Source organism: Thunnus maccoyii, chromosome 14, assembly GCF_910596095.1.
Source record: "Thunnus maccoyii chromosome 14, fThuMac1.1, whole genome shotgun sequence".
Taxonomy (NCBI): Eukaryota; Metazoa; Chordata; class Actinopteri; order Scombriformes; family Scombridae; genus Thunnus; species Thunnus maccoyii.
In genome coordinates, this window is record NC_056546.1 from 9,343,675 (window position 1) to 9,357,166 (window position 13,492).

At 37.1% G+C, this 13,492-nt stretch overlaps 1 protein-coding gene across 2 annotated transcripts in view; it reads left to right on the forward strand.

The window, feature by feature from the left end:
- kcnh1a (potassium voltage-gated channel, subfamily H (eag-related), member 1a) overlaps positions 1-13,492 on the forward strand; it is a 42,963-nt gene that overhangs the window by 13,287 nt on the left and 16,184 nt on the right. The window contains exons 6-9 of one of the 2 annotated variants that reach the window (XM_042434175.1): positions 20-412; positions 5,560-5,586; positions 8,806-8,963; positions 10,942-11,213. In XM_042434175.1, the coding sequence (XP_042290109.1) occupies positions 20-412; positions 5,560-5,586; positions 8,806-8,963; positions 10,942-11,213 (850 nt within the window). The remainder of the gene's footprint in view (positions 1-19; positions 413-5,559; positions 5,587-8,805; positions 8,964-10,941; positions 11,214-13,492) is intronic. The other variant, XM_042434176.1, reaches the window with a different exon arrangement.

Here is a 13,492-nt window from a genome sequence, read left to right on the forward strand (position 1 = left end):
ACACACTGTTTTTTGGCAGGTACTGCAGCTCGGCTCAGATATCCTACCTCAGTACAAACAGGAGACCCCCAAGACCCCTCCTCACATCATCTTGCACTACTGCCTCTTCAAGACCACGTGGGACTGGGTCATCCTCATCCTCACCTTCTACACCGCCATCATGGTGCCCTACAACGTCTCTTTCAAGACGAAGCAGAACAACGTGACGTGGCTGGTGGTGGACAGCATCGTGGATGTCATCTTCTTGGTGGACATCGTTTTAAACTTCCACACGACGTTCGTGGGCCCCGCTGGCGAGGTCATCTCCGACCCCAAATTGATTCGAATGAACTACCTGAAGACCTGGTTTGTTATCGACCTGCTGTCCTGCCTGCCCTATGATGTCATCAACGCCTTCGAGAATGTAGATGAGGTGAGTGCGGCGGTTGTTAGTGTGGTGTGAGATTTGGGGTTGCTTGTGTTTGTGCCGACTATGGACGTAAAGCTGGAATGAGTAGTCAATTAATCAATTAGTTGGTTGGCAGAAAATTAATCAGTAACTTTTTTGATAATCTGTTGCTGGTTTCAGCTTCTAAAATGTGAGGATCTGCTGCTTTTTCTTTGTCTTATGTGATAGTAAAGCAAATATTTTGGGGTTTTGGACTGTCGGTCAGACAAAACAAGCAATCTGAATATGTTGCTTTTGGCTCTGTTTTTCACAGTTTTCTGACATTTTATACACAAAATGATAAATCAGCTAAACAGGACAATAATCTGCGGTTTAGTTAATAATAAAAATAACAGGACAGTCATTAAGTGTTCAAAGGATCTGTTTCTTCATAAATAGGGAATAATTTCTGACCAAGAAACCACTCACTAGTTATCAGTTGTTGAACTATTAGAAGCAGAAATAATTATCTGCATTTGTTTCAGCACCTCACATTTTTGGATTTTTGTCTTTTCCTTTCTTTTAAATCACTGCAAACTGAATATATTCTGTTTTGAATTTGAAGACCTTGCGCTCTGGGAGTTTGTGATGGACATTTTTCACTATCTGGCAAGTATAGACTAAATGATTAATCAATAAATTGAAAACAAATAATCGGTGATGAGAATAACATTACTTGCAGCCCTATTAGCATTTGTTCACCTTGCACCACCAGCTCACAGCTTGTCTCGATGCAGTCTGCTAAGAGTATCAGACATTGTTTCAAGTGTACAATAGACAGCATGAACCTTTCCTACACCTGAACGGATGAATGCATCATTGACTGGGCTGTTATTGGTCTCTACTTTCAATCGTCTGACTAGAAAAACCACAGCAGCTGTTCTGGAAAACATCAAATGTCTCCCAAACTACCCGCCGAAATCAGTTTCTTGATAAAGTTTTAGGCGAAAAATCAGCAGTGTAAGAATCCTGCTTCGTTTTATATCTGTAACACCTAGTTTAGGTGGATGTTTGCAAGCTGCGGGACATTTATCAGGCTGTGAGTCAAAACATTATCTAGTCAGTGGATTATTTCAGACTTAAATATCAAAGCAAAAACTAAGATGGCAGGATCTAGTCAGGTTTTGAGAGGCTGTTAGCAGTTAACAGTTCATTAGGGGTAAAAACCAAACCTCAAAAAACTTTTAATATTTCATAAATTATATTTATATGTTGGAGTCTCAAGCATTTTATCCAGAAAAAGGTTGCTGGTCCTGTGTAATTGTTAATAATTACAATTTTAATAGAGAACTTACTCTCAAAAAGGCAAAGAAAACAGTCAGCACTCACTATCTAACTATGTGTGTGTGCTTACCCAACATCTTATATGTTGGAGAAAAGTCTTATTCACAAACTCTAAAGTTCATATCCTCCCTCAAACTAACAATTCATATAAAAGAAACTTGAACATAAGCAAATAGATTGAGCAAATAGTCGATCTAGTCTGAAAAATCGGTTGCAGATACAACGTTTTGGCGTATGTGTCACCTGATGAGTAACAAGAAACTGTAGAACAGAAATCCATTAAGTAGTTAATCCATCAGAGTGCAGAAATTTATTTTTCAAATGTTTTCAACAATTTTTTAATATTGTGCTCACAATTCTTAAAAAACACAGATTTAAGGGAACCTTTATCAAAAATATGTGAAACTTTCAAACATGGATGTTGGATATTGGTTGGACTGATATTTACAGTAACAGTAAAAAACTGATTGGTCTTTATGCTAACAAATCAGGGTTTATGAGTTGATTGACACGGTGTCATATTTATCATGTCTCCATGCAGGAACATGTTTCATATCATATCCTGCTCACTGCTAGTTGTTCTGTACAGTCACAGTGAAGAACTGAGTTTGAATAAGCAGCACAATAAAAATATGTTTGTTTGTGAATTTATAAATGTGCAGCCATAATAAGGAGTGTTTGATGGAGAGTTATCACAGGATCTTGAGATAATTGGCACATTTTAATTGGGGAGGGAGCGTTAAGTTATTAAACCGACACACTCTTCAGTGCTCCGCTGTGTCACTGATGCCCTAAAACCATTAACACCTTATGGCAGCTGACAAAAGAACTGAATCATGGGAGAACATGTGCTGTGAATCAGACTAAGGCACATTATTTTTGCCAAACAAGCATTTTGAGTCACTTTAACTGGATACCACTACTTATATAGGTGATTAAATGTTACTGTATGATGGTGAATCTCTAATTTTTTTCTCTTTTATCTTGATCACAGAGAAAGAAAAAGATATTTATGTGCTGTTCAGTTGTGATATAAGATTGCATATACCTGCATTTATTTCTGTGAGGAAAGAACATCATGTTATAGGATGCCTTTATGCTAAAATATTGCATGTAAGCATACAATATTTTGTATTTTTAGGTGATTTTTATTTACTGAAAATCAGTTGTATCTTTACGGTGCAACCACAGCTTCTGAACCACAAATATCTCTGAAAATTCCTGTTTCTTTTCTTCCAACACACACACACACATTGATTAAATGGAGCCTCAGGGTCCTGCACTTTTCATTATATCAATGCATCATTGTGTGTGTGCTTAAATGTGTCACATCTCATGATGTGTGTGCGTTATTGCGACAGTGTGGCTGTGTAAAATGCTGTGATAGCATTTAACGGCACAGTGTTGGCTGGCTCTCAGGGCCTGTCTGGTAGCACATGCACTACAGGGGAATATGAAATGCTGTGGTAATGCTTCAAAACAAGAGGCTTGTTTGTGGGCAGCGAGCTCTGAGTTGTATTTGCAGGTCCAGCATTTTGACCCTTTCTGCTCTTTCAACGCTTCAGCATCCTGAACGCTGACAAGTTCAACTGGCTGGAGGAAAGAGGTCAGCAGAAAAGAAAACAACCTTTTGTGATTTAAAAGATAACGCTAGTGCTGTTTGAGCTTTGAAAACAATAATAACGAGTATTGTCTGTATAGCCTGATGTACTTTGTTCCTCCTTGTCATAAAAGGCTGTTGTCCAAACACACGTTAAAGATGCATTTATGTGACTCCTTCATTACAATAACACAGGCTGCATCTGAAAAAGTTATGTATTCAATATATATTCCACCATAAAGTAGGTTGGTAATTTTGTAGTGTTATCTACTGAGAATTATTGCCGCTCAAATGATTAGTCGATTAATCTGCAACAGTTTAGAAATTCAGTTAAGCATTAAAAAAAGTCTTTGCTTCCAGCTTCTCAAATCAGAATAATTGTTGGTTTCTTTGGTCGTCTAAGATTGTAAACTGACTATTTTTTTGGTTTTGGATTATGAGTTGGACAGAACAACCAATTGAAATATTGTTGATTAATTAATTGTTGATTATTCGAGAAAATAATGGGCGGATTAATTGTGAACTTTCAATGGTGAGAGGTAACTACCATCATGTATCGCACAGACAAAACAAGGTAAATGAGATGACTGAAAGATGAAAAGAATAACTATAAAATACTTCAATTACTATAAATAATAAGTAGTGTTAAAGAGTTGTTTTGATTTTGTGATTTGATGTCCTGCAGTATACTATCCTCTCAACAGAATCCCCTTTATAGACAGCCGAAGTCATGACGTCACATCTGGACTCGGTACAATCTCTCATTCAGCAGTTTTTTCTTTGGCCTTTCTGAAAAAATGAAGCAAGTTCCTCGGGTTCACTTTTTATATTCTAAGACAAATCGTTATGCACTGCAGCGGTTGTCATTGATGGACTCGCCTCATTTGTCGAGCACTGACGTTTAACCCACGATGTCTAAGGCTTATGGGAAATATTGGGGTCACTGTTGCATGTCATACCCCTCTCTCTCTCTAAAAAGAAATGGAAAAGATATTTCAGCCTTTGGCTACACAGAGAAAACTTGTGGCAGAATGAATTGTTGATTTTTTGTCTTTTCAGGGGATTTGGTGGATGTAATAAAAAGATAAATCAACACCAGCATTATCCTATTAGATTATGTAAGATTATTTAGTCATTATGCAGTTAGGCATATTGTTTTTGTGTACTATAGTAGTACTGAACAATTAGTGAGTAGATGAGAAGCAGAAATGTAAAAATGTAGATAACTATGAATCATTTATCAAGCAAGTCAACAATTTCTGGTTCAATTTTCTCAAATGTGAGAATTGGCTGCTTTTCTGTGTTTTATACTATTATACATTAAATATCTGTCAGCAATTTAAAGGGAATATGAAGATAGCACTTCGGGCTCTGGAAAAATGTGAATCTTTTTACAATTTTTGACATTTTATAGACTTATTTAAATAGTTAATGAAAATGTTAATGATAATAACTGTTTGTTTCAGTCCTAACCTGTATAATACAGCTTCATACCTTGAGTATGTTAGGGATGTAACTGTAAGCCAGCATTAAAGCTATGACCGTCCACTTCCAGGATCATCTCTCAGTGTGTTTCCGCAACAACTCAGTGACTCCAATTTGCTCCAAATTGCTTTGAGGCAATCCATGGCAAGGGTAAATGAGAGCGCGTAAACAATTGCCCGTGTTATTAAACCGGCGCCGAAACATCTTGCCACTGCTACCGACCTTAACGACTGACATGAATAACTCTGATGGCTGTTTGCCCCAACAGGTTTCCAAATAGGGAAGGGAAGAACATTAACGAGGAGCGGCTGTCAAAGTTATTCTAGGCAATCTCAAATCGCTGTACATCACCTCGAGCCTGACTGAGCCTCATAGTCACTGTGTCATTTCACTTTGTAATGACTGAGAACTCAAAACAACAACAAAATGATCCACTTCATGTCGCTGTCCAAGAGTTTTAGCAAAAAGCTCTTCTGGGGACAGAAAGTGACGGAGCTCTCGGTGCATGCTTCAGTCATTCTGCACACGCTTTACGAACACAGATAAGGTTGTTTTTTTTGTGTGTGTGTTTCTTTTCATTTGAAACCTTTATTGAATATTGTTTTTCTCATGTGTTTATTCATCGCTTACTACTGATCGAGTGTCTTCTTTTTTCTTACTTGTGCTTCGTTTTTGTTTTTTCTTCTTTTTCATCCCTCCGTTCTGTTTGCATGGCCCCCCCTTCCACTTCTGCCTGTATTCATGCATGGGACGTGATGGGAAGAATTGGAACCACCGAGCTGTCACTCAAGTAGGCTTCAGTTTGATTAGCATATGATAATGAACAGTTTTGTGGTTTTTTTTATTTTATTTAGACACACACACACGCACTTACATGTCACACATAAACCCTCCATCAGGCTTTTAACCACAGTGGTCGCACACTCACCGCATTCGCTGTAACATTTATTCTCACACCAGTGTTTCAGCTGTAGTGCTCGATGAGAGTGCAGCAACAGAAGCATCAATGCATGAAATAAATGTCACAGCAAGCGAGTTATGGATTTTGCAGCTTGTTTTTTTTTCCCCCCTGCTAAAGTATTCATTGCCAGGAGATAAGAACTATTGTGTTCTACAATCTGTAAAATGAACAACAGCTTCATTAAAGCTTCATGATTCAGTCCTAATATCAGCAAAAACATGTCTGCGGCAACAGGACACCAATACTTTAAAAGGGTTAAAACTTCATCTGTAACACTTAACTTTAAGTCCCCCTTTAGCATTTATAAGCAGTATATAAACATTTAATAACTGCTTTATAAGACATTATAATGTAGTTATAAGTAGATGTAAGGATTTTTTTTAAAAGTATTATTAATGTACAGTATTTGTCAACAATTATAACTTCCTCTATATATTGTTACATTTCTGTTTTACTATATTGTAATTCATCTGTTAATACACCAGCCTCCTCTTATGGGCCCACAGCAATCAATAAAATGTTAACTTTTTAAACAGCAACTACATTATGATGTGTTATAAATTATTTATGAAGTGTTTATACACTGTTTATAAGTGCTAAACAGAGGGAGGGTTAAAGATAAGTGTTACCATATCATCCCGGCATTGAAAATATACATTATTAGGAAAGAAAGGTTCTTAAAGGATAAATCTGGTGATTATCAACATGAAAAGCAAAATAACAATGATTTGATCCTACTAACAAGTATTGTCTGTGCATCCACAGGCAATTACATACCTTCATTACATTGAACGTGGGCACTGTTGTCGATACACCATCCTGATGCCGTACTCACTACCACACCATATGTATATTAATCCGCAGCTGAATATAGTCCCCAACAATTTCACTACTTACTCCTGTTTAAGTAATATTTTCTAGGAACCCAGCTGTTTTAGGACTTTCCTTTTAAAATGTAAAAGTATATATTTACATATTTGTATATTTTTCTTTTTTGTCTCCAGTAGGAAATGTCTTCAGTAGGGGCTGAGAGTCTAAGACAGGCAAGAAAAAAATATAATATCAATTTCCTTATTCTTTAATATAATGATTCATATAAATAATCTTTAGCCACATTTGAAAGATTTAGATTTTGACCATTTGGGTAGCTAACTTGGGTGTCAGAAGTTGAAATTTACATTTATCTTTGTGTTTTTAAATGTAGGAATTTGATTAAAAGCTGATTAAAACTTGGCCCTTTAACACCGTTTAGCATAAAGACTGTTAGCAGGGGGAAACAGCTAGCACGAAACTTCCTGTAAAACCACAAATTATTGTTTTTCAAGCTTACAAATGATATACATTTTAATTTGTGACTTTAAAGGTGTTAGTAGGTGTGTATTTTTAACTTCAGATAGCCAGACTAGCTGTTCCCCTCTGCTTCCAGTCTTTTGGCTAAGCTCAGCTTTCTACTTGCTTTAGCTCTATACTTACAGTAAGGCACAGTGCTGTTCATATTCTTATCTAACTCAAAATCAACTATGTATTTGCAGAGTTTCCTGCAGAACTCAAAAGCACGATTGCACTGATAATTGAATTGTGTCAGAGGCTCAAGTCTGTAAAGGGATTGAAGAGGAGCTGAGGTGTCTGGCAGGAAGCTAGATCAGATCAAGTGACAGCGAGCGCTGCAGTTGTACTCGCATTGCAGACCACAGCACATTAGCAAAATCAATACCCCTCCCACCACACACACACACACACACACACGCACACATACACACAAACACAGAGTACCACCGGCACAGACCGTCACAAAGAAGACTGATGGGATTGTAAATATCTGTTTGAATCCCTGGGTGGGTTTTTCAATATACAGCTAAGCTGAGTAGACATTTAGCTGCTGGTTATGTAACCGCTAGATGTTGTAATATTTCATCACATTGCACAGGAATGTTTTTAAATTTGACTCCAGATATGTTAACACTTTCGTTTTTCTGCATCTTCTTTGTATATTCTGTGTTTGCTGTTAATGTTGTATATTTACTTCACAAGACAAGTTCATACACATTCATACATGACATCTCCTCTTTCTCCCTCATTAAAAATCCAGAGTCTATGAATATGCAAATATTTTGAATTTCAAAATCTCAACTGCCGGACACAAGATGTCTCCTACTTCACTGTGAAGTCCTTTCTCAGTGTTTGTGCACTGAGAGGCTTCAAGTTTCCACATCACACTTGTATAAGTTTTATATTCAACCAGGATTGGCTTCCAAACTAGTTGTGATGTCACAAATCAAGATCGTAGGTAAACGGCTTAAACTCTTTATTTTCAGTGAGCTCAGAGAAACTAAACTAAATAAAAAATATGATTATTTAGAGTGAAATCTGCTGAAGATTATATTTATTTCATAAATAAGTTAACAGACAACAAAGATGTTAACAGCAGGGAAAAACTACATATACTGTATATATATAACATATTTTTTGTGCCATATTTTTATTTAATCCTTTATTTAAACAGGTAGACTCATTAGGATCTCTCTTTTTCAAGACAATAAACATATATACAGTTTAAGCAAGACACAGAAATTTCACACAGACACGTTTGATGTGTTTTTTCCAATTAAAGTATATTAAATCTTGCGCATTATTTCTTTACATGAAAAGCTATACAAGGTAATTCTTCAAAATCAGACTGTGTACTTGCTGATTGTGCACCTACATTGTTTAAGACAGTACATATTGTGCAAGATAGACAGATCAATAGATAGACAGACGAGTGAGAGGGAGGAAGAAGGGAAAACAGAATAAGAAAATCATAAATAACTAAAATTTTAATTAGAAACTGAACTAAAACTAAAAACTAGGACTATAATCTAAATATTGACAATGATAAAGTATTAGAGCAGTGCCATTTTGATATTAATAATATACTTCCAATGTCAACTAATTTACACTTTTAATTACAAACTGACAGCAAATCTTCAATGAATGATTCTACAAATCTTGTTTCTGATGTCTGCCTCTCTCTCTTTCTCTCACTCTCCTCTTTCATTCTTCTTTTAGGGGATCAGCAGTCTCTTCAGTTCACTCAAGGTGGTCCGGCTCCTCCGTTTGGGTCGGGTCGCCCGTAAACTGGATCACTACATCGAGTACGGAGCGGCTGTGCTGGTCCTGCTGGTGTGTGTTTTTGGACTGGCTGCTCACTGGCTGGCTTGCATTTGGTATGTTCACAGTCATGACATTAGTTTTTATTCATTTTTTTATTACATTTCACCAAAGAATCTCCATTTTTTTCCGTATCTGCCATTACAGCGCAACATAGTATGGACAGTATATATATTTCAATCAGGGTTTCATTCATACAATTGTCAAAAAGTGAATAAAAACAGAGAAATTTAAGGTTACCATACTTGCACATATAAATTACATAACACATTATGAAACTGTTACGTTCTGCCGTCACCGTTATACATTAATAGCGCAGCCAATTATTATAATGAGGTGATTGATTCAGCTAATTAATGCATTAATTATCTGTTATTTTTTTGTCAACATACTTGTTTTCACACATTAAAATGATGTGTTTTCCGTACCTTAAAGCCACAAAGAGTTAGAGAGGTTTCAAGAGAATTAGTTTTTCCTCATTAAAATGCAAATTTATGGAGCACGGGCCTCCAAAGTCTAATCAGATCATCTACTCTAAGGGGGGTAAGTGTGGTGGAGGCATTAAGTTTCCATCATGTGTTGTGCCTGATTTATTATGTTTATGACAACGTCTACACTCACACACAGACTGATCAGACACACTGACACAGACAGATGCCAACACGACAACTTAATGTCCTGCATGCATAAAAACAGGAAAAATATGTTTGATAGTTGATGCTAAACACTATTTTTTCCTTTGCAGATGTTCTTTTATGGTTAAATTATGATGTAAATCCAGCTGTACAAATCCTCATATTTTCACGTGTACTCAGTTCAGTGTATTTTAATGTCATGACAAACATTTGACCCATCCTTTATAAGATTCTTCATATTCATTATCAACCATAATATGATGTCTATCTACAAGATTTCAACTAACATACAGTTTGATAATGATAATAATGATGATCAAACTTTGAAGCTGATGTTGCTCCAAATCCAGTCAACTCAGGTACCAGTAAAAATAGCTCCCGTTGCCCTCTGTGTGGTTTGTGTGGTTGCTATGGTCACATGACAAGCTGTGGCAGCAAGTTGAAAAAAAAAGAAAAAGTTAAACCATCATTAACTCAGATGACAGCAGCTAATAGCCGTTCACAACAACAGCAGCCACCCCTTTCTCTTGTCAAATTCTATCAGGTCAAATGAAGTCTAAAAACTGTGAGACATGAACCATGTGCTGAACATTTAAAAGGAAATACACAAAAGATATGAAAGTATTTCCTTTTAAATGTTCACCACATCAGCAGAAATCCAAAAACAGACAGAAGGAAGGAAAATAACACGGACAGTAAACACTGTTTGCTGCATCATGGATTCATAGACTGTATATAGATGTTTGCATTTGAGCCAGTTTGAACACTAACGCTACCGAGTGGTGCACACTTAGGTTAATGTTTGCTACTTTAGCTAAATTGTGTTAACAGGTCAGGTATCATAATCGAGTAACATTAAACTTACCGAAATATTGCGACAATAGTCTGACTCAGAGTGATTCCTGGAGCCACTTGGAGAGCAGCAGGTGAGCCAACTGTCAATTACAGCTGTCAGTCAACACCCACAGGATAGACACCAAAGCTACTATAAGTCTTCACATCTTATTAATGGTGCAATATTTTCCAAAATGATCACCAGCACACTTATTAGAGGGTCTGAATTTAGTGATTGAGACCATAATGACTCTTTGAAAAAATGATTGACTTAGTATTTCTAAAGAGAAGTTGACGCCTTTTGAATGGGAGTCAATTGGAGTCAGGGGTTTTTTGGAGCCAGCATCTAGCAGCCTTCAGTGGCATTGCACTTTAAGGTATTTCCACGTTGGTTTCAGTCTCAAGCTTTGGTAGTTGCCGCTTGGTCGGATTCCCCTAATTTTTATTCTGAGGTGTTTTTTTCTCATCTCCCAGCCTTCCTCCAAGACACCAGCGAATTCAAAGGTGAAGTGTGAAATTAAATGTTTAATACATCACTGACTATTCCTGCCTCTTCATACTCCAGGTACAGCATCGGTGATTACGAGGTTATCGATGAAGAAACCAACATCGTGCGCATGGACAGCTGGCTCTACATCCTGGCTGAGACGGTGGGCACGCCGTACCGCTTCAACGCCAGCGGTTCAGGGAAGTGGGAGGGCGGCCCAAACAAGGACTCTGTCTACATCACTTCCTTGTACTTCACCATGACCAGTCTGACGAGCATCGGCTTTGGAAACATTGCCCCGACGACAGATGGAGAGAAAATCTTTGCCGTGGCCATGATGATGATTGGATGTGAGTGGAGGCGTTTTATCTTCTCTCTAATGTAGCAGATACATGATACATGAGAAGCATGACTACACTCTCTAAAGCCACAATCCACTGAGGTAGGTGAATAAATGAATTATAGATAGAGCCATCACTGTTCAGAAAATAGAACTTTACAGTTGATTAGCTGAGCAATATTTCCAACTCCCCTTTAACTTAGAATATGCCGCTCAGGTTGAATTATTTCTAATGCCACAATCACGAACTGCACTTTTATTTCAACTACCATAGACCTCTGTTCCCAAAGGCACTTTCACCAACTGTTCTGTAGATTCCTTTAACAAAAAAATCACATGTGAAAACCCCTTTGAGCTTCAAAGCATGTGTGTATTTCTGGGAACACTTGAATACACTGGACGTTTTACACATTTCACTATATTGAAACCAACATGTGTTCAGTGACTTTTTACATGTGAGGTTATTTGATTTTAATTATGATTATTAATTGTGTGAATGGTGAATATGGCTGCATTTTGATGATAAAAATGTGTAATGAATGTTGCATAGTTAATTTATCATTCAATTTTAAACATCCGACATTCTCTTCCATTTTGTTAATTTCAAAAGTTTCAATATTTTTTCAAATTTTAAAATAAAAAGAAAGAAATGTCAATTTTCCAGCATCTAGTGTCTCTCACAAAGCTGCATCTAGCCTGATTATCAGACTAAATAAGATTTTTGTTTTCACTTCAGTATCACACAGAAGCACTTAGCAGTAGCGGTTGCTAGTAGAGGTTACTTCCTAACTTATTAATTGAACAAATATGCTAATTTAATCACCAAAGCTATTTGAAAGGCTGAAAAAAATATAAGATGTGGGCAATGATTTGTTCACATTGTTGTGACCAGTGTTACAGAACCGTTTTAAAAGTTAGTAAAACTGAAATAAACAAAATACACTGACACAGTATTCTGTGTGAATGTATGTGACATTCATCTATGTAAAAGTAAGTTCCAAATTGTTTTTTAAAGACTTGTGTGTAGCTTCTACCATTCTGTCAGTTTCTTTTTCAGCCCCATCAAACTATTGTCAACTGCAGTCAGTCCACTTTTAACACAGTATTGTGCAGTAAAGAAGGAGCTGTTATTCTTGCTTTCATTGGACTCATTACCTCAGTCTGCTGTGTCATATTGTGCTGAATTATTGAGATTTACTGGAGCGTGATGCATCACACATAAGTTCTCGGTATTTCTGAAATGCCTCATAAAAACAAAACACAGCTGAAACAACAAATAAGAAGGCTATTCCTCAGAGATCACAGTTTAGTGGAGCATTTTAACAAGACTTGAGGCTTACTGGCAGTTTTAAGCTTGTAAAGAGGCCATATATGAGTGATAAATCCAAACAAAATGGACATCAAATATGTCAATATCTGAATAAGATTGGTGAAAAATGGCATTAAAGGACCATTTTGCCATTTTTCAACCTTATCTCTAGCTATCTGAATAAGGGATATAGTATGAAAAATACCTGCAGTTGTCACCGATGTTCTCTATGTCTCTGGGGTGCAGCTGCAAAATCTGTTGTTCATCCAGCACCAGCGCCGTCATTTGATGTGTACAGTGATGTAGTTGGGGGCACAGAAGAACTACAGGCCTTTAAGTGGTTCCTTCAAGGACGGTCAAATGTGGATCTCCCAAAACACTCCGCTTACCATGTTACGCTAGTGATAGGGAAAATCAGACAACAGTGTGGAGGAGGAAGTGACCACCGGAGGCTTTGTAGCATTGGCCGGTGACCAGTGAGGATGGTCAGGAAAAATGGCAACAGACTGAAAACTCTGCGTTTCAGCAAACTTTGTGGTTATTTAGTAAACCTGACTTTGTTTTCTGACAGAATATCATATCAGACTTTGACTCTGAATACATAACAGCACATCAGCGACTGTGTTACCTGTAACTTTTGTTACTGCATCTGATTTTGATCACAATACGGCGTCCAGCTCCTCATCACGATAAAAGAAACAGCATTTAGTTGCAGTTTTCCACCGCTTTATCCACAATTATTTCCCAAACCAAGCTGAAATAGAGACAGCAGTCTGAGACATTTATTGACTGTCCACCGGCAGCTCTGGAAGCATTCGGCTTGTGTATCGGTAAATTTGCATTGAATTTGAACAGACTCCAATGCGCAATTTGTTTTATGATCCATGCACACCGATGATATATCCAGATTTTAGGAAAAACGTTTTGTAAATGAAAATAAACCTCAGTAAAGAGATATAACTCATGAACTTTGTCTCTGC